Source organism: Pleuronectes platessa, chromosome 2, assembly GCF_947347685.1.
Source record: "Pleuronectes platessa chromosome 2, fPlePla1.1, whole genome shotgun sequence".
In the NCBI taxonomy this organism is placed as follows: domain Eukaryota; kingdom Metazoa; phylum Chordata; class Actinopteri; order Pleuronectiformes; family Pleuronectidae; genus Pleuronectes; species Pleuronectes platessa.
The window spans coordinates 14,326,781-14,349,263 of record NC_070627.1 but is presented as its reverse complement, the minus strand read 5'-3'; the positions used below and the strand labels follow the sequence as shown (position 1 = coordinate 14,349,263).

General features: G+C 45.2%; 1 protein-coding gene across 1 annotated transcript in view; it reads right to left on the bottom strand.

The window, feature by feature from the left end:
* celsr2 (cadherin, EGF LAG seven-pass G-type receptor 2) overlaps window positions 1-20,615 on the bottom strand; it is a 62,861-nt gene extending 42,246 nt beyond the window's left edge. Inside the window, exon 1 of the mRNA XM_053446808.1 lies at window positions 17,078-20,615. Coding sequence (XP_053302783.1) covers window positions 17,078-20,615 — 3,538 coding nt within the window. The remainder of the gene's footprint in view (window positions 1-17,077) is intronic.
* Window positions 20,616-22,483: the final 1,868 nt, after the last annotated feature.

Sequence of the window (22,483 nt, the reverse complement as noted above, 5' to 3'; positions counted from 1 at the left end):
GCCCAGAAACAAGGAACAACAAACAGCTTCATTAAACCTCTTCAACATATCACAGTTAATTTATACTCATAATACAATGGTTGAATATTCTTTTAATATTTAATTTCACTGACTGATCCTCTCCTCTTCTCCCATCATGAGTAATATCATCTCCTCATCTGTGGAGTTTAAAAAATATCTGGGAAATTTTCTAGTATATATTAAAAAAACGGATATTTATTTGAAGAATTAATAAATTGTATATGAGATGTTATTAATTCTTTAAACCAAGATCGGACAATTTTTAATTTCAAATGTGTATCATATGTTTGTGTGTACCCATTCAACTTTTGTGTAACTGATTATTACCGGTTTGATTTTATTTAATTTGCCATTATTTCCTAGACGGACATATTAATTAGGGGATCTGAGTTTGTGTCCACTAATGTAGTGTAACCTTAGCACATGTGGAGAGATGCCACTAATCAGTTTTTAGACATGAACTCTGGAAAATGTCTGAAGAATTGATTCCAGGCAGGAAATGTTCTGGGGAAAGTCCACAGCAACTGACCCAGACGTGTGCGTTCTCACAAACAACCCCTCCAGAAAATGTCAATAGAATTTGTTTAATTATCCAATGGTGCGTTTCCTTATGAATCACACGTTTGGTTTGCAAGTACTATTGTGTCAGTTGGTCTTTGAAAAGGTTACGTGGTCTCACTCACTTACTCAAGGTCACAAAAAGATACTACTATCATCTAGTCTATCTCCCCGCTGGCCTGTAGGTTTCTGAAGCCTCGAGAGCAAACACACAACAGGATTAATCAAATCAAATGTGTGATGAAAACAAGCCTCAGTCTCTCCCTCCCGCAATAATCAATGACCGCTTTGTACTGCGGTGTCTGGACGCCGGCCAGAGAGCAGACCCTGCACGCAGAACTCACACAAACAAACAGCACTGCCCAAAGTTACCAGATCCCTGTTTGGCACCGGGCGAGTTTAAACACAGAGTGCCAAAGGGGGGGGTTGGGGGGGAGGAGGGAAAGGAGGACGAGGGGGGGTCATAGAGGAAGTGAGACAGAAGCATGTTTGACACGGCTTTAATCCTTCTGCTTTCAGTCAAGCGCTTCCAGCACTGTAATAATACAGGGCCTTAGCAGAGGAAGTGGAGAAACAAATCAAAGCAGAGACACAAGCAGGGTCGCTCCTCTAATTCACACTTTACTGTAAACACACAAACACACACACACAAACACAGGCAAACACACCTGTGTACACCAGAAAGGCACTTGCACGTGAGAGGAGAACACAAAGACCAAACACTTAAGCGACTTACTAAAACTACACCTAATACAACACTATTAAACATTTCACAGGAAGGCAACGTATAAATCATTAATTGATTATCAGAAGTGCTGTCCCATAACCAATTTTAAAACTCTACCTTGAAAACATCTATTTGAAATGTTTAGATTAAATTATATTTAGTGCTTCAGCCAACAACTACTTTCTTCAACGTTTTCACCCATCCATCAATTATCTGCACCACTTCTCCTTAGAGGTCCGAGGGCGGAGAGCAGCCAATCCCAGCGGACATCGGGTGAGAGGCGGGGGAAACCCTGGACAGGTCGCCAGTGTATCACAGGGCCAGCATGCAGAGACACACAACCTGTCACTCTCAAAGTCATGCCTACCATTTAAAGAAAATGAAAAACACAAACACGCAGGCCGAACCGGGATTCGAATCAAGAACTGCTTGTGAGGCGACAGTTACCCACTGCACCACCGTGCTCCCTCTTACCGATTCACTAACTCAATTAAGTGATTCTGTAAACTGTAAAAGGAAGGGGGCAAAAAACACTGCCCATTGCCATATTTAAATTAAGATATTTCTAATATTAAATATCTAAAAATATTAAATGGGTATTTATGATGAACATGACAAATTTAAATATTGGGAGCTTGAACCAAATAATTTTGTCATTGGAGCCTAACATTTTTTTCCAAATAATTTATCATTTCTACTTCTAGAATTTGTGAAAAATTGCACTTTACATTTATATTTGAACAAGATGACCCTAACCCTAGTTATATGACATTTCAATTGCAAAAAGATCCCAGCAGTTCTCACAGGAAGGACAAATGCATTCACTCCTATTTTCATGGGGACATTCCCTCAACCCCCAAACATTACAGCTACACAGCAACTCTTACCATCATCCTAACCTGAAACTTTGAGTCCATAAAACCAGCCCTTTGAATGTATGTGGACTGACCAAACTTCATGTCTGTGACTGAAACTGGTCCTCACAAATATAGAAGTGCATCTACACACACATGCACTCACACACAAGGGGCCTATTGAAATCAAGGTGAGCTCTACATGCAGTTACGATCTGTCTGTGAAACTGTGAGGGTTTACGACTTCTTATGATTCCAGGTTTTGGACAGAGGAGCATTTGAGCCTCTGAGCCTCCTGGGAGACAAACCCAGTATCAGGTGCTGCCCAGTGAAGCTGGAGTGTTTCTGACACGTTCACAGGTTTGATGGAGCCACATCTAACACTGAGAACCTTTCTGATCGAACAATACTCTTCTCTCTACCTCAGCCAGTTTCATCTTTCATATCATATCATCTGTTTCAAATCACATTATAAGTGATACTCCACAGCGACAGCAAGAGAAACCGTTCTCAGTGAACAGAGGCTCTCAAGGCATAGACCACGTATGAGGACAGACATCGCCTTAATTACGTCTTCTGCCAATTCACATTCTTGTTCGGGAGCTCGGGCCGAGCTCGATCTAGACGCAGCGCTGGGAAACTGAGTGCGAGGAGAATCTCCCCTGAAAGGGACCAGACCATCCTTCAAAGAGGTCTTTCTCCACGGAAGGATACTCCGCTCAGGAACGGAGGGTAAGCGGGGCGCTTTGGGCCAAAAAGGAGATAAAGAGGGATGCTAAGTTGGTAACGAGACAAGGTGCCAGCTCTGAAGTGTGACACTGCTTTAAACCCAGAGCTTGACCCCCTCTGGGCCTCTGGTGCCAGGAATGCTTTCAGCTAGGAAGTGGCGCCAGGGAAAAGATTAAACACACACTGTGGCAACAGGACTGCCAAGGCTGTGTGCAACATTGTGTGTGTTTGTGTGTGCATACGTGGGTGGGTGGTTGTGGTGATCCATACGTCAATACAAACAGAGTGTACATTGAAGCAGTGGAGGGTCAGTCATAACAGAATCCCTGAAGTTGAGCAAAACAGCAGGAATTTATGACACCACGATTAAAATAGGAGAGTCTGTATTAAAGATATATATAGATATAGATCAGTGTTGTTATTTAAAAACCTGAAACGTCAGTGAATCAGGTGAGTTCTTTTGCTTTAAAATTACATAATACAAGACTGCACCTGAATTTCTTCAATAGCCGTTTTCAGACATGAACGATCTCCTGCTGCGTTCTAAATATGTGAAAAGCAAACTACGGAAAATGTCCAGAATATTTTTTAGGAAAATGTCTCAAAGGTTCAGGTGTGGTGTCACACATGACGTATAAATTGGGCTGTGGAAATCACGTGTTTCTGCAGATCCCACATCCCACAGCACATAGACACCGGCATCGGCCCTTACCACCAAGAGCTCATTGGCTTTCCATGATAACATCTTTCTCTCTCTTATGAACTCAGATCATCTAATGCGTTAACTAAATATTTGGATTGCGATTGGTCATTTGTCATTTCCTGATATAAAACCACCCAGATCAACGGTGTAGTCGAGTTGTAGACATCGCAGAAAAGCTGAGGCATGTGAACAAGATGGATTATATTACAGAGAGTCTCAGGTCATGTTTGGCTGGACGTTGAGGCCGCCGGGCAACAAGCTGAAATGATCAGCCAGGAGATTGATAAGGTCCAGTTTCACCCACCAGGAAGTTATGAATAACAAATACTCCACTGACTGTACGAGTTATAAACACAAAGGGTCTTTAAGATGACATGTTGGCTATAAATAAACATATAACAAAACCAGGATATATGTGTTGTTGTGAAGGCTACTTTGTGTCTTAGTGGCTGGGTTAAGTCTCTCTCAGCTCAGAGAAAGAGACAAAGACGTAAAGAGCAAAGCGCTGAGACCGGGCTAATTAGAGCACAAAGTGACCATCCCAGCTCCCAGCTGAATCCCAGAAAATGTCAACAAAGTCATGGTGGATAAAGATCAGAAAGACTCTGTGACCAAGTGCTGAGGACAGAGACATCAGCCACAGCAGCACGACGGTAACCCCGGCCTCTCAGGGAATCTCCCTCAAAGAGTCCCCATCGCTGGAGTAATAACTATGTATCTGTCTCTGTATGCTAAGATTATATTTGTGGGTTTTCTACTCAAGTCAAAAAGTTGCAGATATTGCACATCTGTTTTTAAGCCATGACTATGTGGGCACATTGAGCTGTGTCCCTGTCCAGGAGCACACAGAGCGTAGAGGGGTCACCTTCAGAGGACCGAGGGTTAGTGGGCTGCACGTCTTCTAAAGATGAGACAATCTGCCGTCTCACAGAGAACAAAACGAATGAAATGCAAAAAGCTGTAATAATTATAAGCTCCAAAAAATCCAATTTAAAGGTTGTGACACATTGATGAACATTTAGAAAGCTATGAACCAGTTAAATGTACAATATGCAAACAACTTACAATTCCTCATGGTGTGCGTAAATGACTGTCACAGCCTATAGAGTTCTTAATAACACCACCAGACAAGAAGAGGAATAAACAGTGACGTTTGGACCCCACCTCCTCGATGTTACTGGATATGACATGGACCAAAAGAAAAAGTCACAGTACCCCTTTAAAATCAAAGATGGTGTCTGTCATTTCATGTATGTATATGGGCTGGAGCTCGATGCTGCAGCTCCATCACTGTGCAGACTCTTGCACCAGATGCACAAGATGGCAGCGTTCGTATCCGAGATATTTTGCCTTTGTTTATGGACAGCGGGAGGAAGTCTATGGTTCACACAGACAATAAATTCAGATGAGAGTCATATGGTTGGTATTGACTCAGTGTCTTGCTTGGAGGAACAACAGCAGCAGGCCTCCATCTTGGCCTCTCCGCCTCTTAATGTGCAGGTTAAACACTAAGCCAATGAAAGCGCCTGGTAGTTGTGAGGGTGGGGGGGGACATTAGAGCCACACCACTATACCAACACCATTTATCATCATGACACTGGAGAGCTGATAAATAATCACACTCCAACAGCTCTCTCAGGCACTTATTCATCTTACGTCTAATGGTGTCGCGTTAAGAAAGGCTACACTGGAACAAAACCACATTGATTCTGTGATGCGCAGAGGCTGATGGTCCCTCGGAGGAAGCCGCGTGTTTCACCGCAGAAGTGTGTCATGTTGGGGGGGGGGGGGAAACCCAGGGTAAGAAGGTAATGAGGTTCAGCAGAGGCTGTCTTAGCTGCTCAGCATCAGTACACTACAGTATGCAGCGCAGCAAGCACGGAGGACTCACAACATCAAAGAACGCTGAGCCGGGGTCCCGTTTCCAAGATCAATAGGGAGATCATAAATTAAAAATCACACTGGAGCAGTAAGGCCCGAAGATGCCTTTGCAGTTCAGAGCCTTTACAGATCTGCAGCTTTTTAAGGATTTGAAAATAAAGCAGTGGAACTTGAATTCCTGTTTGGCCGTTTGTTTCATGATGTAAAAGATCTGATATCCACACTTGCTATGATTACACTTACAAATGATCTTAAGAGTCAGATAAGAAGCTATTTTACATATTGTCCCTTCTCTAAAAAGTCCTTATACGTTATTGATTCAGCAATTCGGCATTTGAATTTCTTCTAATCTCCCCTTCCTTTTGGTCTTATTCTCAAAATATTTTCACTGTTAGGTAATACATGAAAATGAATGCAATCTAATATATTCACAAGTCATACATTTGTATAGAACACCAGCTAATTGGCTGAAATGGAAACAAGAAGAAAAACTAGTTCTTTTGCACAAAGTACATCAAAGTAAATCCTATGAGAATATATAGAGCTACAGTTTAGACAAGAATGCATTTTTAGTACAATTTCTAGATTGTGGATGATGAATAATGAGAATAGTGCAGCTTTATTTTTATTGCTTGCACACAAATTTCAAATTGGGCTTCAACTACTTTATTGTGAAATACAGCAGCACACTGCTTCATATAATGTATTTCTTATTTTAGTCTTAATTGGTTTGTGCTCACCTCAGTTTGTTCTGCAAAAAGAAATGTAACAGTCATAACACTGAGATTGATTGCTTTCTTTCTTATGTTTTTGATAGAATAAAAGTGTAGGGATTTTATTTTTATCTTCAGTCCAAAGTTTCTTCAGTGTGATAAGTAAGAGCCTGGGCTGTGAAACAGGAACAACAGCCGTCTCCGTCAGGCTCCTCCAGTCACTACGACACGTAAAAAACAATTTTAATGAGCTGCTACAGTGAGAAAACACTGTCACAAGTGTCATGTTTGCATATTGCTGACAAACACCACACTGGTGAGTCCACACAAGGTCACAGAGAGACGCCGCGTTCGTACCACACACCAACCAAACAAACCACCGAGCTACGACCTGAGAGCACAGTCCCCAAGGGAACAACAACAGGACACGGTTTAATTTAATTAGAATTAAATACTTGCCCTTGAAGCAGCCTGCAACCATATACATTAATTACTGACACTCTGCGGTTGCATGTGTGTGTATGAGACCCGGACTAATGTATTACATTTCACCCGTTCTTCATGAAACCTAGTTGTGCCGTCACTCTGACACTTTTATGGCCAGTTTGAGACTGAACCTAACAGGTTACTGAACTGTAAATCTGGTGGAGACACGAATCCGACAGCTCTGAAATATTTGTTTAAAACCACAGAAGACAACTGGTCGATGATATGATGCAGTTGAAACACACAATATGTGACTTGTGCTTCTTGGTGTCTCTCTCAAACCAGCATGGGATCATGGGCAATAAAAAAGGAAGCTTCCCATTACTTTGATTGAAAGTAAAGATCTGTCTGTGTTTAAAGATTTTCTGAACATTTTGAACAATGCAAATACACACATTTAAATGAAGAATTACTACATATTTTATTCTGAAAACCAAAAGAATGGTGTAGCCTGTGCAGTTTTTGAGGAATACAGATCATTTCCCTGGACATGCATTGAGCAAAATGGCATGATCCCAATTGAAGCCTACTCAAATCTTGTTTTTTTTATTTCTTATGGGAATGGATCTGATTTGGACAAATGGGAAAGGAGCCCACTGTACAGGCAGTGAGATCATTCAGCAGGACAACAGGCCTAATCCTCACCCTCCTAGCAGCCAGCACGCTGAGCTTCAATTAACACTCCAGAGTAGAAAGGGGGAAAAAATTGTCCTGGACAGAAAATAATGAGCGCTGATGTGGGTTAAAGACCGAGGGAGCAGAAGTTTATCACAATGCTGGAGCTCCGAGGCTCAGTCTTAACTCTCTTACATCAAGCTTATCAGATGTCTCCTTCATTAACACTTAAGTGCTCTCTGTCTGGTGTCGTTTTAATTCAAAAGCTGGAATCTCAAGTCCTGCTGATCAAAAGGGGCACAGTAAAATGTGACCGGGGGAGCGGTCTGCTTGAATTAACCGGGGCTGAAAGGTGAAACACTCTAAACTGCGTTTGAATGGAGGCCGGTGGATGGTTGGGGGAGGGGGCTGCATGCATTCAAAGGGAAGGACTGGTTTTTCATTTCATTACCCCTATACCCCCCCCAATCTCCCCTCTTCCTGACCCCCCACTAGACAGGCAACGGCTGAGGCTGACACCCCACCACCACTGCCTTTCGCATTAAAATACTGTAACGACTCCTGCCGGGACTGCATCCACCTACAGCTCCTTATATACAGCTCATGTATCAAGATCACCATCTGTCCTTCAGAAATCAAGACGTGTTTACCCAGGGAATTTAAAAATACTGAGATTATCATATAATTCCCATCACCAAGCCCAGTAGAGTACAGAAGACCCCCTGGTCACAAGAATCGATTAAACCTTGACCTATAGCTGTGAAATTGTACTTTATTTAATCCAATCTGAGTCACATGTGCATCACAATCTGCTCATAAACCCCAGTTAGGTTATGAGAGATCTTTATAAACAGATTTACACAGAATCTGTAAGCAAAGGACAAGATAGTGGGCCCAGAAGTCTTCTGGTTTCTGTTTCTGGTTTGACCAAACACATTTGAGCAGGTTGTCCGCAGGTACACAGTCTGTGCGGAGAGCGAAAGAGGCGGAGCATAACATATCAACCAAAATGCTTTTTATTTTTTCGGGTAGCTGAGAGGTAAGCGGAAATTTTGTCTTGACCTACAACACCTACACAAAGTATCTGTTTGTCTTTTGAGTGAAGGAACATTTAACTCGTTTGTTAATAGAACTTATAGACTGTACACAGTGTGAGGTGAACACAACACAGAGTCTCGGCCAAGATATCCACTGTCTACATCCTGTGGCTTCTTAATCTACAGATGATAGATGATTTAGAAACATCAACATACGGCAGTCAACTGCTTGCTGTAACATGACTGGGATTCAAGTGTTAACAAGTAGTAGGTCGTAAATTACACTTATCAGACTAGGATCTGTAACATGCAAATGGAAATATTCAATTGGTAACTGATTTACGCCCTTAAGTTAAAGATAAATCGAGAGATATATTTGAATGTTTTACATAATGAGATGCAGTGGGATTTTCATAGAAAAATTCTCTATACCATTAGCCATTCAATTAAAAGACATTGTAAGCACATTTGCCAACTTCTACATTGCCTACAGTCAAGGTAGCTGAGGAATGAGTTGTATGGAGATTAAAATGAGGGGCTGGCTGAGACATTTTTAAGCTTCTGTGATCACCCAAAACATTTCACAATTGCAGCTCGGGGAATTTTCAGACCACAGTGACAGCCGGGATAAAAAGCTTGTCGCCCCCACCAGGTCGAGAGCTCATTTGTTGGATCCGTTGTTGGGGAGAAGCCGAACAACAGGAAGTAAAAACACCAACAGCTCATGTAACAGAAAACCCACGTGCAAATCTCACCCTCAGAGGAGGGAACGGGCAGAATGCTCAAACGCCTACGCAGCAGATTTTCTGTTATTTGTATCTGAGGCGTGTTAGAGCCATTACATCAAGCAATCCAAATTACACCAAACATCATAATGTGCAATTACCAATTACTCCTGTGTGCATATTGTTGCTTTGTTTTAGAACAAAAGATATACAGGTTGAACATATATACATTGGGTCTTTGACTTTGTCTGTGAAATATGGTTTGAATAAATTCAGCAGCTGGTTTAACTGACTGTTTCATCTTCTCCTGCAGAGCAATTCAGATTAAGAAGTTAAAAAGAGAACAAAGATCAGCTGTGACGGTAACCACAACACCTCGTTCCTACAGCCCCTCAATACTGGAAACTGCTGGTGCAGCTCAATGTCAACCCAAGGATTTCCATCCAGAGGACTCCGAGCGAACCCACACTCCCTCTCCTGATACTTCCATTCAGGAGATAAGCTGACCACGCTGGAGGGAGGCCATTCGTACTCATTTGCGGACCCTGCCACAGCATCCCCTGAAGACACTTCCCTGCTGAAAGTGAGGACCATGAGAGGAGGGCATTCCACGGATTCTTCCTCTATAGTAAAGCAGCTTTTAGAGCCACAGAAAAGGATCTGAACTCTTCCAATCGGAGCATTTGCATATCAAAAGGAAAACTGCTGTCAGCGCATTGGTAAAGAGACATTAGCATGCAGAGAAGTGACCAAGCATGAGGCCTTATTCAAATGTACCCGATAGTCAGTAGATAGATATTAGATCCAGAGCAACCAGAAGCACAATCATGATATTGTCACTTATACATCTCTTACACCATTATTAGCAGGTTGTCGGCCTTTATGTTTTTATTTCCCTCCCGTGACTCATGTTTGTAATCCGTCTGTCAGTAAACTTGTTTTGCATCTTGTACGATTCCAAGAAAAACATTGCTGTTGCACGTTGTTCCTAAAGATGCAATAAATAAAAAGTACACAAACATGAATGGCTATTTAGGCCCCAGGGCCCAGATGTTCAATGCACTTCATAATGCCGTGCCTGAAAAGGTGCAGTGTCAGTGTCTAGACTGCCAAAATAAAGAGGGAGAAGAAATTAGCATCATGTTTCCATCACAACCGAATGGAGTCAGAGCCGATAAAAACCGGTGTCAACTGCAGAGTCATTTGACCTGGGAGTGAATGCCAAGTGTCTCCATTCCCATTGAAGACTAAATCTGATATTAGTCCGATATTTGACAAGAGGAGAGTGGGGGTCATTGAAGTTTTGAAGTGTTTGAAAACTATCACAGCTAAATTATTTGCGGAAAGACAAATTTGTAAACAGTCAATAAATGTAGAAATGTGAAAATGTAGAAATGTGTCAGTCCTTCATTCACATCCACCAATCTGTGATCACACCACCGTGGTAGCTCAAGAGGAAACCATCTGTTTAGTTAGCCCGATGCCCTCCTGTCACTACTGATAAAAATCTGACGCTGACGAAACATCTTAAACTGCTGCACGCTAAGGTCCATCACCTCCACCAGTCAGTCACACCTCACACCGTCGTGTCTGAGGGTCTAATGCGGCCATATTGTATTAACAGCGTCAAACCATATGAAACCAGGTCACTGTGAAATCTCAGTCTGGATCGAGACTAAATGAGCGCAATGTAGCGTAAAGGTAATGGCCTGTTAAATAAACATAATCTGTCACTCGCACAGTGTGAGAAGCCGGCGCTGTAACGATGCTGTGCTCAGTGGAGATGTTTAATTATTTTATTTACACATGAAACAAGACAAAAAGTGGCAGGAAGAAAACAGCCAAGGGGGAGTTTTTCCTTCATAATGCGTCGTTTGTAGAGATGAGTAAAAAATATATGATGCAGTTAAAAAGCTACAAAAATAAAACGTCCCATTACCTTGAATAAAATTGGTGATTTCTCTGGGTCTGAACATTGTTGTATTTTGGAGTTACACAAGTCAACAAAATAGGTCTAGTCATTTTTAGAGACTTTAATTATGAATTGTTACACATTAGATCTGTAAGCTGTTGTTCAACATATAATCAATCAAATAAAAGTGATTAAAGATCTGTTAAAAACTACTTTTATCCAAAAAGGTTCATACCCATTTACTTTACCTCACTAATGAACCACTTATCCATCACATTCAGCCAGTTCAAGCAAGCATCCACTATTTGTTCACCAATTTTAACTATATATCCGATATTTGTAGATTTTAAGAATTTATCCATTTGTTTTTCGGCTTTTTAACCATTTGTCTGTTTTAGCCAACTATTCAATCTCTACTTTTATTCCTATCAATGTGCTTGAGATTTACAAATCCTTCTCAATCAGTGATTCAGTGAAGGGGGCCACTTTAAAAAGTGTCAGACCGTACAGTACATCGTGCAAGTCACAGATGAATAACAGGTCTGGTGAGACTCTTCCGAAGACAGCAGCACTGGTGCAAACAAGTGGACACAAAGACAGGGCTGGGGGGGGTGGGTGTGGGTGTGGGGGGGCAACTCCAGACAGGGCCCGCTCCCATTGTCTCCTGGGATATTGAGGACAATGCCGAGATAGATGCGAGCACGGCAAGGACTCACCCCAGCGATGCGCCGGCCCTAATCCTAAACACGATTTCCCCTCCTAACACATAGATGATGTCATTCCACCCCCACACACGCACACACCCAACGACAAACACACACACACACACACACATCTCCTCTGGACCTTCAGTGCAACCAAGCGTATAGGAGTGAGGCCCACAGGAAGATGTTCTCCTGCCCAGAAACAAGCCAGCAGCAAGAAATCGGATCCCCTCCGAGTGCATCTGTGTGACAAATCAAAGAGCTCAGAGACGACCCGATCATATCACCGTCAGCTCTGAGCTCCAGAGTGCTTTGGAAACAGAGGGTCTCTGAAGCCTGTCACACGCAAGGCCAGACCCTAAAAAAACTAAAAACACAGCCGATGGAAAGTTTACGCCTGCGGTCAGGTGTTATAAAAACATTAGTGGAGGGAAAAGCAACCGACGAGACGGGTCAGCCCCGCAGGTCAGAAGAAAGCCTGTACATTCTTTGACGGAGAGAGAGGGAGAGGGGGACAGTTTGCTCTTTAGAACTTTATGCCACCACCACCCCTTTAACCCAACTCCCCCTCTCCCTCCCCCCACAAACTTGGCTCCACAAAAGGGACCTTACCCCTCGTCCCCACCCACAAGGAATTTCTCAGGCATTGCTGGGTTCTCCATGACAACTGGGCGCTTAACAAAGCATTTCTCTTAGGCATTCTTCCTTTCACAGCGAAGAGGTGGGGAGGGGGGGGGGGGGTGGACGACACAACAGTCAAAGGACGAGGAGGAGGGGGGGGGGGTCAGAGAGAGTGGTGCAGGAGCTTGGAATGATGGGAGGGTGCAGGGGTGAGAGCCATAGACCCCGCGCGATAGGAGAAAAATGGGCATTGGTGACACGCAAACAAAAAGAGGGGAGAAGAGAAACAGGATCAAGGTGATAGGTGACGTTAAAGGGGATAGAAAGAAGAGAAACTGCGCTACAAACATTCCGAGCAAGCTCGCAAGTGTGACTAACGCCGTCCGGGGAGGGCGAGGGGGGCTGGAAGAATGAACAGGACAGAATTAGGGATGACTCCAGTTGTACAAAACACGGGCGAGCATTCGCAAGCTGTGACTTTGAATCCTGCGAAATCAAGCACGAGGCAAACCGAAACCCATCACCCACAAAGAACGCAGAAATCCAACATGAGCTCCGCTTGAGCGAAATAATTATATGACGGCGAGGAGAGAAGCAATCAGAGCTGTCCAGCTGTTGGAGGCCCCACACACACACAGACACACACACAGACACACAGCAGATTTGTGCAACTTGACAATCTAGTGTTACAGAAACAAACATCTGAGAAAGTCCCCGCAGAGACAGTTTGGAGACTTAATAGATTAATATGAAATTACTCTGGCTGTGGACGCCTTGGTTCATTCTTGTACTTCACTATGTAATGGAGCAGAGAGTCACCGCCATTAAAATTCTAGTCTTGTAGCTTTATCTTATCCAAGGATGGTGAAGGACAGGACGTCTAAGATAACATATAAACTTATGCAGCCGCACACGATTCTCACTATTCCATCAGATTGTGGAAGAAAACAATTTCACAATCTCATCCCATCTAAATGTATATATTTAAAAAAAATAGCAATAGGACCACGGCATCTTAAAGAAAACTAGATAGATAAAAGCATATTTGTTGTGTGTTGCAGTTAGTTGGGCTGAATGCCAGAGGGCTTGGCTCAGACAACTTAAAGAGCAGAGTAGTTTAACCTTGGAGCGTCCACAGCCACTCACACTTTGAAGCCGCCTGTGTGGACAATGTCTAAAGAGACAAAATTACTGCTGTCCACCGTGTCATTTGAGCATGTGTGTAACCTGCAGTGTGATGTGAGCTGAATCAAAGTGCCATCATTAGTTGTGGAGGCGTGATTTTTCCTCTCTCCATTGGTGTTTTCAAAGTGAGCACACGCACACGAAATGGAATGGGGCTCAGAATTCAATGAAAACAAGGACAAAGTGTTTTCATGGCAGAGTTGTTATGAGCAATAATGTGAAAACTGCACATTTTGTCACACAGAGCTCAAATCTATCTCTTACAGAGTCACTTCATAGAGCAAGAGATGTAAATATAAAAGTGAAAAACCACAGAAAACCACATATTCACCTCACATTCCAACAACCAAGCATAATAACATGGCTAAAATGAAGAATAATTAGGGATTAGCTATAGTTTCCAAAGACAAATTAACATGGCTTTAAGGATGCATGAGAAGCAGGGGGGGAAAAAATCTTTCCCGTCAAATGCAAACAGCTATTTATGCAGGCTCACGCTTGCCTGGGAACAGTAGATCAGCCCCTGAGTATGTCAACAGTGATCTGACAGAACCCAGGATACAGACGCAGCAAATCTAATCCCACAGACGACACCCGGCCTCTCACCCTGCAGTGCGACTGAAATTCTCCTCACAATACAGAGGAGACACACGCGAAGAGTAGAATCGGATATCAGCTCCGTCCTCAACGTGGCAGGAATGTGAGTCAGAATACAACAAACCTGAAATGAGCTGCTTTATCGCACCGATAACGATTAATCCAGAGATAATCCTGATATGAGTTTATGAGGCTCTGTTCTCTCCCATCGAGTACAGAGGCAGGACCAGCAGTCCCATACCACCACTGTAAATCTCCTTAACTCCTTAACCTGATTAAATGATTACTAATCACTAATTTCTGCCCAGTGTACACAGCCAATATACAATAAGGCAGCAAGATCCCCAGGTGGTGTGTCAGATGTGTTTTTAAGAGGCTGATATATAATCATTGACCAATATTCTCTATTAAGACGATCGTTAAAATCATTTCCCTTGTTTAGAGGAAAATATGAAAGTCCTGACTGCTTATCATACCTCTATCAGAGAAAGGGGGGGGGGGGGGGACTGATGAAAATCTAAATCTTGGAGATCATTTATAAAGTACACACTGCAGAAACAATTGGCATGGGAAGAAAACCCTCATGTGCTTCTTATTATAAATATATTATTACACATTATATATATCTAATCTAATCCAAAAACTGTGTGAGACTGGGTCGAGCCAACACATTGGATTAAACTGAATTCCAATTTGAAATCATCAGAATCTGTGGATTCTTTTCAGAGACTCTGGGGGAAACATTTAACCGAGAGTGTGGCTATGTTTGAAACATTACATCCATTTCATTATGAAGAGCAGTGCTCAGCAACACTGTTAATCACAGTCCAACAGCATACAAAAGAGCCCATCAGAAATCGTCCATCATAAGGGGGGCCTCTTAACCGGCAGCATAAAGGCAAAGATAATGGGAGAGACTTGGGAGGTCTCTGGAGGATGAAGCCTTGGAAAATTGGGGTCAGCAGCATCTATAGGAGGAGCTCATCTGCCTGCCCCATCTCCTCCTCCAGCGCTCTAATGACTTCCCTACTTCCCTCTTACACTACCACTGTATTTTCCACATATCACAACTTTACACAACCACAACATAGAACCACCCCCAACCCTCCCCCTGTCCCCCGGTCTCCTGCAGGGGTGCTGACACATAAACCCCAGCAGGTGCTGGACGCGCTGGGGAGACACGGCCTCTAATTGGTCCTTGGTGGAGTCACAGCTGTTGCCCCCAACCACAGCCTGGTATGAGCTCGAGCGCCTGCCCCTGAATAGACAGCTCACTATTGTTCTCCAGAGAGGCAAAGCACCGCTCTGATCCATAGTACCGACTACCCACGCTAACTATACTGTATCTGCTCGTCAGTATCAGCTCATCAACCAATGGGAAACCACTTGATCTGCACTTCCACTGTTTTGTTCATCCCATGCAAGGGAAATCAACTGAATCCCAGGGCTCAGCCTTAATCCTCCCTGTTCCTGTTCGGTATCTGATTTCATCTTTAACCTTCATGTCCAACATCTGAACAACCGTCCCCGGTTCGGTTTCCTTTCCACTGAGGTTATGCCAAGGTCAAAGAAAAGGCAGATTTACAGCGGATCACACTGAGACAAATGAGCTCCAACCGAGGGTACACCAGTTACACACACACACACACACACACACAACCCCCCCCCCCCCCCCCCCCCCCTCTCCACTCTCTGTGAGTGCACTTCAAGTTCAGTCACATATCTGGGGCAAATAAAAAGCCGTCATATGCGCTGGCATGCAAAATTAAAGGTGCAGGGAACTCAGAAGGTTTAAGACCTGCATTTAAAGAGAGAGAACACCAACAATTAGCATGAGTAACCTAACCACCCCCTGTGAGAAACGTTTCAGACCTGCGTGACTTCAGAGCTGGGCGATATGGGCAAAAGTTACATCAGGATATCAGTCGATTCCGATCATTACCACGATCAATGTCACATTAATATTATTTCATTTAAGTCACAATTTTAGATTTTTGCTCCTGACTGAAGGTTGTTGTTTTAAACTCTTCTTTGTAAGCAGGAAAAAAACAAACGCTTGATAAACAGCGAAACATTTAAACAATCTGAGGTCGATCAACGATGTGTTATTCCTCCTCACTGTTACTATACAATGCATCAGCTTCATGTCAATATATCTATTGCTATTTATTAACATTAAGATAATTGCTATTGTGTTATCGCCCAGCCCTAACGTGACCCTACTTATCCTACAATAAACATTGGCACAAACATCTTAACCTGCTCGTGTTGTCTTTGAAGCCCTTAGCACTGTGTGTGTGTGCAGGGAACACGGACAGCTGTTAAATGTCAGTGTTTCTGTCAAATTAAGAACAAGCCTGTCAGACAATATGACACCTAAAGAACATCAACACTTATTTTTGACTCTAAGTGAGCTATAAAAACCGACCATAATTGAATCAGTTCTTTCATTGTTTGTGGCGGGTTGGGGTGGGGGGGAATCTGATGGGCATTTATGGGGCATGATGTCTGCCCGCTGGAGTGTGGATCCCACAGGACGAGGACACGCTCAGACAAACAGCTGTTTAAATCTCCGGAGCTAAATCAGGCTTTTGTAACCAAGAAAAATACCTTAATTATAAATCCTCCACCGACGTGAGCCAAGAGAAACAATTTACCTCAGAATATAAATGATTAGGTACATCCTTGTCATCCAGCATTGCGTGTGTGTGTGTGTGTGTGTGTTCTCAAAGTGGTGTGAATTACAAATACCTTGCAATGAATAATAATCTTCTTCCATGAATATTTCTATTATATTTAAATCACTCTGGGTTACTGAAGCCAAGACAGAAAAACCCGAGTCATAATCACCTCTATTAGTGCAGTGAGGCGTAAATGTAAATGAACAGACAGGACATGTTAATGTGAATAGAGCAGCACCACATCTCAGTGGGACAGGTCTTCCCTCGCTGGATTAGGTTTCACGACCCGGGTGGAGTCAAATTAAACACAGTTATCCAACAGTCTCACCTGACACAGAGATCCTCATGGAGGCCTCCAGGGGCCGGTTGTTATCCAGGGCCTGGCTCAGCTGGATCTCCCCCGTGCTTTGGTTCAGCAGGACCAGGTTCAGCTCGTTCCCCACCTCGAAGCTGTAGTGGAGCTGATCCGAGACGTCGGGGTCGTGGGCGGGGATGCGGCCGATCACCCCCGTGGGGAAGCTGCTCGATTTGTCCGTCACGTAGTTGTTGAAGATTATCTGGAAGTTTTTCAGCATGGGCATGTTGTCGTTCTTGTCCACAAGCTTGATGTGGATGGTGGCGCGGCTCACCAGAGGGGCGGAGGTGGCCTGCACCACGATGACATACTCCGATCTGATCTCGTAGTCCAGGTCTATCAATGCGGTCAGTTCTCCGGAGAAGATGTCCAGTTGGAAGATCTCTGGGATGTTTCCCTCCACTATCTGGTACATGATCTGTGCATTACTGCCTTCGTCTGGATCTGTGGCTGATATGTGTGCAACCACAACGCCTATGGGGCTGTTTTCTTCCACCATGATATCAAACTCATCTTTCTCAAACACAGGGGGGTTGTCGTTCACATCGAGGATTGTTACTTGAATGTTTACTGCTGTTTTCAGAGCAGGAACACCTTTATCCACAGCAAACGCCTGCAGGCTGTAAATAGGCACATTCTCTCTATCCAGTCTGCGCAGCGTGCGAACTATGCCAGAGGTGGACTCGATGATGAAGTCTCCATCGCCGTCCTCCCCGCCCTGGAAGGTGTAGAAGACGCGGCCGTTGAGCCCCGAGTCTCGGTCGATGGCGGAGACCTGCACCACACTGGTGAACACCGGCACGTCCTCCATCACAGAACCCACATAGTGGTCTCTGAGGAAGCGCGGAGAGTTGTCGTTGACGTCGTTCACCAGGATCTCCAGGTAGGTGGTGTCCGACTTCTGTGGGATGCCGTTGTCCCGAGCGGTGATGGCGAGAGTGTAGGAAACCTGGTCCTCGTAGTCCAGCTCCATCTGGGTGGTGACAGCTCCCGTGTCCGCGTCGATGTCGAACTGAGGGATGCTGTCGTCCATGAAGTAGGTGATGCGTGCGTTCTCGCCGGTGTCCTCGTCTGTGGCACTTATGACGACGACAGTGGTGCCCACCGGCCGGTCCTCGTTGATGTTGACAGTGTAATGGGAGCTCTGGAACACAGGCCTGTGCGTGTTGGCGTCTGTGACGTTAACAAACACTTTACTGGTGTCGTAGAGAGTGCCATCGCTGGCCGTGACAGTGAGGACGTATTGCCGTTCCAGTTTGTAGTCTAACGGCAGTGCCAGGGTGATGAGCCCCCCTCCGCTCTGACTCGTGATGGAGAACCTGTTGCGGGTGTTACCGCTGGATATCTGATAGGTGACCACACTGTTGATGTCCTGGTCCACAGCTGACACTGTCACCACACTGGTCCCCACGGATGCGTCCTCATTAAGTCGCATGTAATAGGCCTTTTGAGTGAACTCCGGGTTGTTGTCGTTGACGTCCAGAATAGTCATGCTAATGCTGGCGGACGAGGACATGACGGGGTAGCCTTGATCCCTCGCCTCCACGCCAAAGTTGTAAAAATCAACACTCTCCCTGTCGAGCTCGGCTGCCACTACAATCCACCCGGTGCCGTTGTTGATGCTGAAGGGGAAGTTTGGTGTGGTGTCAGTGAGCCGATATTCCAGCCTGGAGTTTTCTCCGGAGTCTGCATCCACCGCTTGGATGTGGATGATGGAGTAGCCCAGCGGCACGTTCTCCAGCACGGTGGCCTGGAACGGGGTGCTGACAAAGATGGGGGCGTTGTCGTTGACGTCCAACACCTGCACCGTCACCAGGCCGCTGATGTTGGACAGGGGAGGGCGTCCTCCGTCCTGAGCTCGAATTCTCAGAGTGTATTCTTTGTTCGCCTCATAATCCAAGTGACTCACCAGGTCTATTTTCCCCGTCTGGGCATCGATGTAAAACTGGCCCCTGGTGTTTCCGCTCATGATGCTGAAGTGAACGACCGCGTTGCTCCCTCTGTCCTGGTCAGTGGCGGTGACCTGCAGGATCTCCGTGTTGGGGGCCATGTCCTCGGGCACCTGGACCACATAGCGTTTCTCACTGAACTGGGGAGCGTTATCGTTATCGTCCTCCACCACTATGTAAACTGTAGCTGTGGCATTGCGGGCCCCGGGGTCACGACCTTGGTCATTAGCATCAACTACCAGCGTGTAAGCGCCCACCTGCTCCCTGTCCACCAGGCCTTTGGTGCGGATTACACCAGACCTGGAATCGATCTCAAACACGTCATTGGACCCGTTGCTGTTGAGGAAGTGGTAAAGGATGTTGCCGTTGACAGGTGCGTCTCCGTCAGTGGCCCTCACGGTCAACACTTCATAACCTATCTCTAAATTCTCTCGGATGCTTTCCTTATAGTCCTGCTGCTCAAACACAGGGTCATGATCGTTTGTGTCACTGACTGTCACAGTGAGCGTGGCCATGGCGGTACGCCGGGGGGTGCCGTGGTCGACTGCGGTCACACGAAACACATGGGTGTCTTTTGTCTCCCGGTCCAGCACCTCCACTGTGGACACGGTTCCGCTGGCCGGGTCCACAGCAAAGAGGTTGTTGGACCGGCTATCAAAGAGAGCCTCTATGAAGTACTCCAGCCTGCCCGCCTCCCCCTCATCCACATCCACTGCTTTCAAAACAACAACAGGAGTCCCGGCAGGCCTGTTCTCTGCCACGGCCACTTGGTACATGGGGGGCTGGAACTGGGGGCTACTGTTGATGCTTCTCCTCCTTCTGCTCACAATCCCTGAATCAGACTGAGCTGCCTTTTCTAACAGCTTCCCAAGGTGGGCCTGCCTGAAGGGACCCTGCCCCACACGCCAGTGGGTGATGATGGGGTTGACTTTAGCGTTCACCCCGGTTCCAGTGAGAATGTCACAGACCAGGTCCAGCTCCAGGAGGGTGTCCTGCCCCCAGCACAGAGTCTCAGACAAAAACAAGCCCCCCTCAGAGAAGTAGAAGTCCCGGCTGTGGGTGACTTTGCAACGGGCTGGGGAGCCAGGTAGCAGACCTCCCACTGGCAGTAGAGCAGAGCCGGCTGGGTGGCAGTCTGAGCGGTGGTGGCTGCGGGTGAACAAACTCAGGACCTCCATGTCCCACTGGGGTTTCTTTTTGCGCTTGTTTGAACAGTTCCTACCGTGAACGTGCACCTCGTACAGGCTGGTGAGGAGGTGCCTGAAGCCGGAGTCCGTGCAGTCCTCCACGGTGTACACGGTGAAGGGGTTGGAGGGCAGCGTGGAGCACTTGATCGAGTCCGACACAAACACGCCGCCCGCGGCTGGGTCCGTCTCCAGGAACCGCTCCGTGAACTTCGGAGCGAGAACCTGATCCAGGACGCACCGTGCGCCCCGCGCCCCGCCGGCCACCAGCGTCCCGGCTCCCGCATCCTCACTGATGTGGACGGTGAGCGGACGCGCCGGCCGCAGCAGGTTGAAACTCCAGAAAATGAACCACAAATCCCAGTTAACGCAGCGCATCGCTCCTCCGTGCGTGTTCCTCTGGCTCTCACAGTTTGGTTTCCTACAGATGCGTATTTCTTCAAACTTTCCGCCTGTGAGTTTCCCTTTGTTGCGGAGGAGCCATGCTCTCAGCGGGCGCACTTCTCTCCGGTCAGTCCCGCGGGTGTGAAGAAGTAAACCGGTGCTAACGTGGACTGGAAACACTCACACACACATTCACACACACACGCCGGTGGCAGCTACAACAACAGCGGCAGCAGCACCTCCGCTCCGTCCGCGCAACTCCGCTTGAATGGTGAAAAAAATGGCTCCTGCTCCCACTGCGCCTTGAGGCTCCTCATTATCATATGAGTGTGTGTGTGTGTGCGTGTGTGCGTGTGTTTGTGTGCGTGTGTGTGTGCGTGTGTGTGTGAGAAAGAGAGAGAGAGAACAGCTCTGTCAGGGGTCTGAGTTTTTCACAGAAACTCTGCCACTTGTGATAAATGAAAACTTCCTGGAAGCTTCATTAATAACAATAAACAAACTTTACTTGTCTTACTTGGCCACTCTCCGTGTTTTAATTCTACTTTACAACCACCAATAATACGTGTGGTGCTTCAGTTAAAGCTACAGACAGTTTTATCTTTATATAAGTTTTTTTTAATTATAGGCTTTCTCTGAGTGTATGGGAACAGCAGAGAGAGAGAGAGAGAGAGAGAACCCTGTGGTTTTGTGGGGATGGCACACAACAACCTGAAACCACTCATTATGTCATCCATGATAAATCCGCAAGGCCACTCTCATCCAGAAAGCATTTACTTAATTACTGGAAGACATTCCTCAAAATGTAGGTTCTGAGTGATCTTGTTTGAATCCAAGAAACACGAATCTTTCATATTTACATTACAAATTTGATTTTAACAATTTGATTTATGCTTTTACTTTGGAAGTCTGCTTGCCTGTAGATTTTTAATGGATCACGGTTAATCAGTTTATTTCAACCAAGCACTAGGAACTCCTCAGTTTAAAGCATTAAGATAACAAGTATGTTACAGTTAACATGGTAAGAGTGAGATAAATATATGTTTACATTAACATCCATACTCTGTGACAAAAGAAAGAGACAGAAAATGTCGAAAACTGCGCTATTACCCAACGTTATGAAAAATTATAGTCAAGTAAAAACCTGGACCAGCCCCTTTAACAAAACATGTTCGTCCCTGGACCTTGTCCCACTCTCTGCATGATCCTGATGACAACCCAACGGTAACAGATATCACAAAGGAGCCAACATGACTCTTTGGTGAAGGTTTGTAAAAAGTGACAACAGTGAAACCTGTGACACAAACTGCGAAGCTCCTGAGAAGCTCATCTGATGTGAGGTGCTAGTGACATCTAGTGGACAAACTGCAGTCACACAGGTAGAAGAGACAGTTTCATCAGTTCAGTCATTTCTTAAGGCCTCACCTCAGTGTCCCTATGACGACATTTCAAGAAACGACGACGTTCTCGTGTTGTGTAAATGAGGAGCTTCTTGAAGCGCCTGAAGAGATACTTATACTGGTTTGTCTTAAAGGGATGGTTCACCCAAAAATGAAAATTCACTCATTAACTTCTCACCACTATGCCGATGAAAGGGTGGGTCAAATCAAATGTTTGAGTCCACTGAACACTTCTGGGGTAAAAAGTGTAGCAGCCAAATTCAATACAATTGAAGAAAACGGTGACCACTTCTTTAAACGTTAAAGAGCACAACTAAAATGCCTCCATGCTGCTCCTGTGGTGTCATCCAAGTGTCCATAATCTCCAAAATTTAACAATCATCAACACCGTGTTTTTAGTCTTAAAGTCCTCTGTGATACACAAATTGTTCTTTGTTGTTCTGAGAGCAATAACAATCTATATTG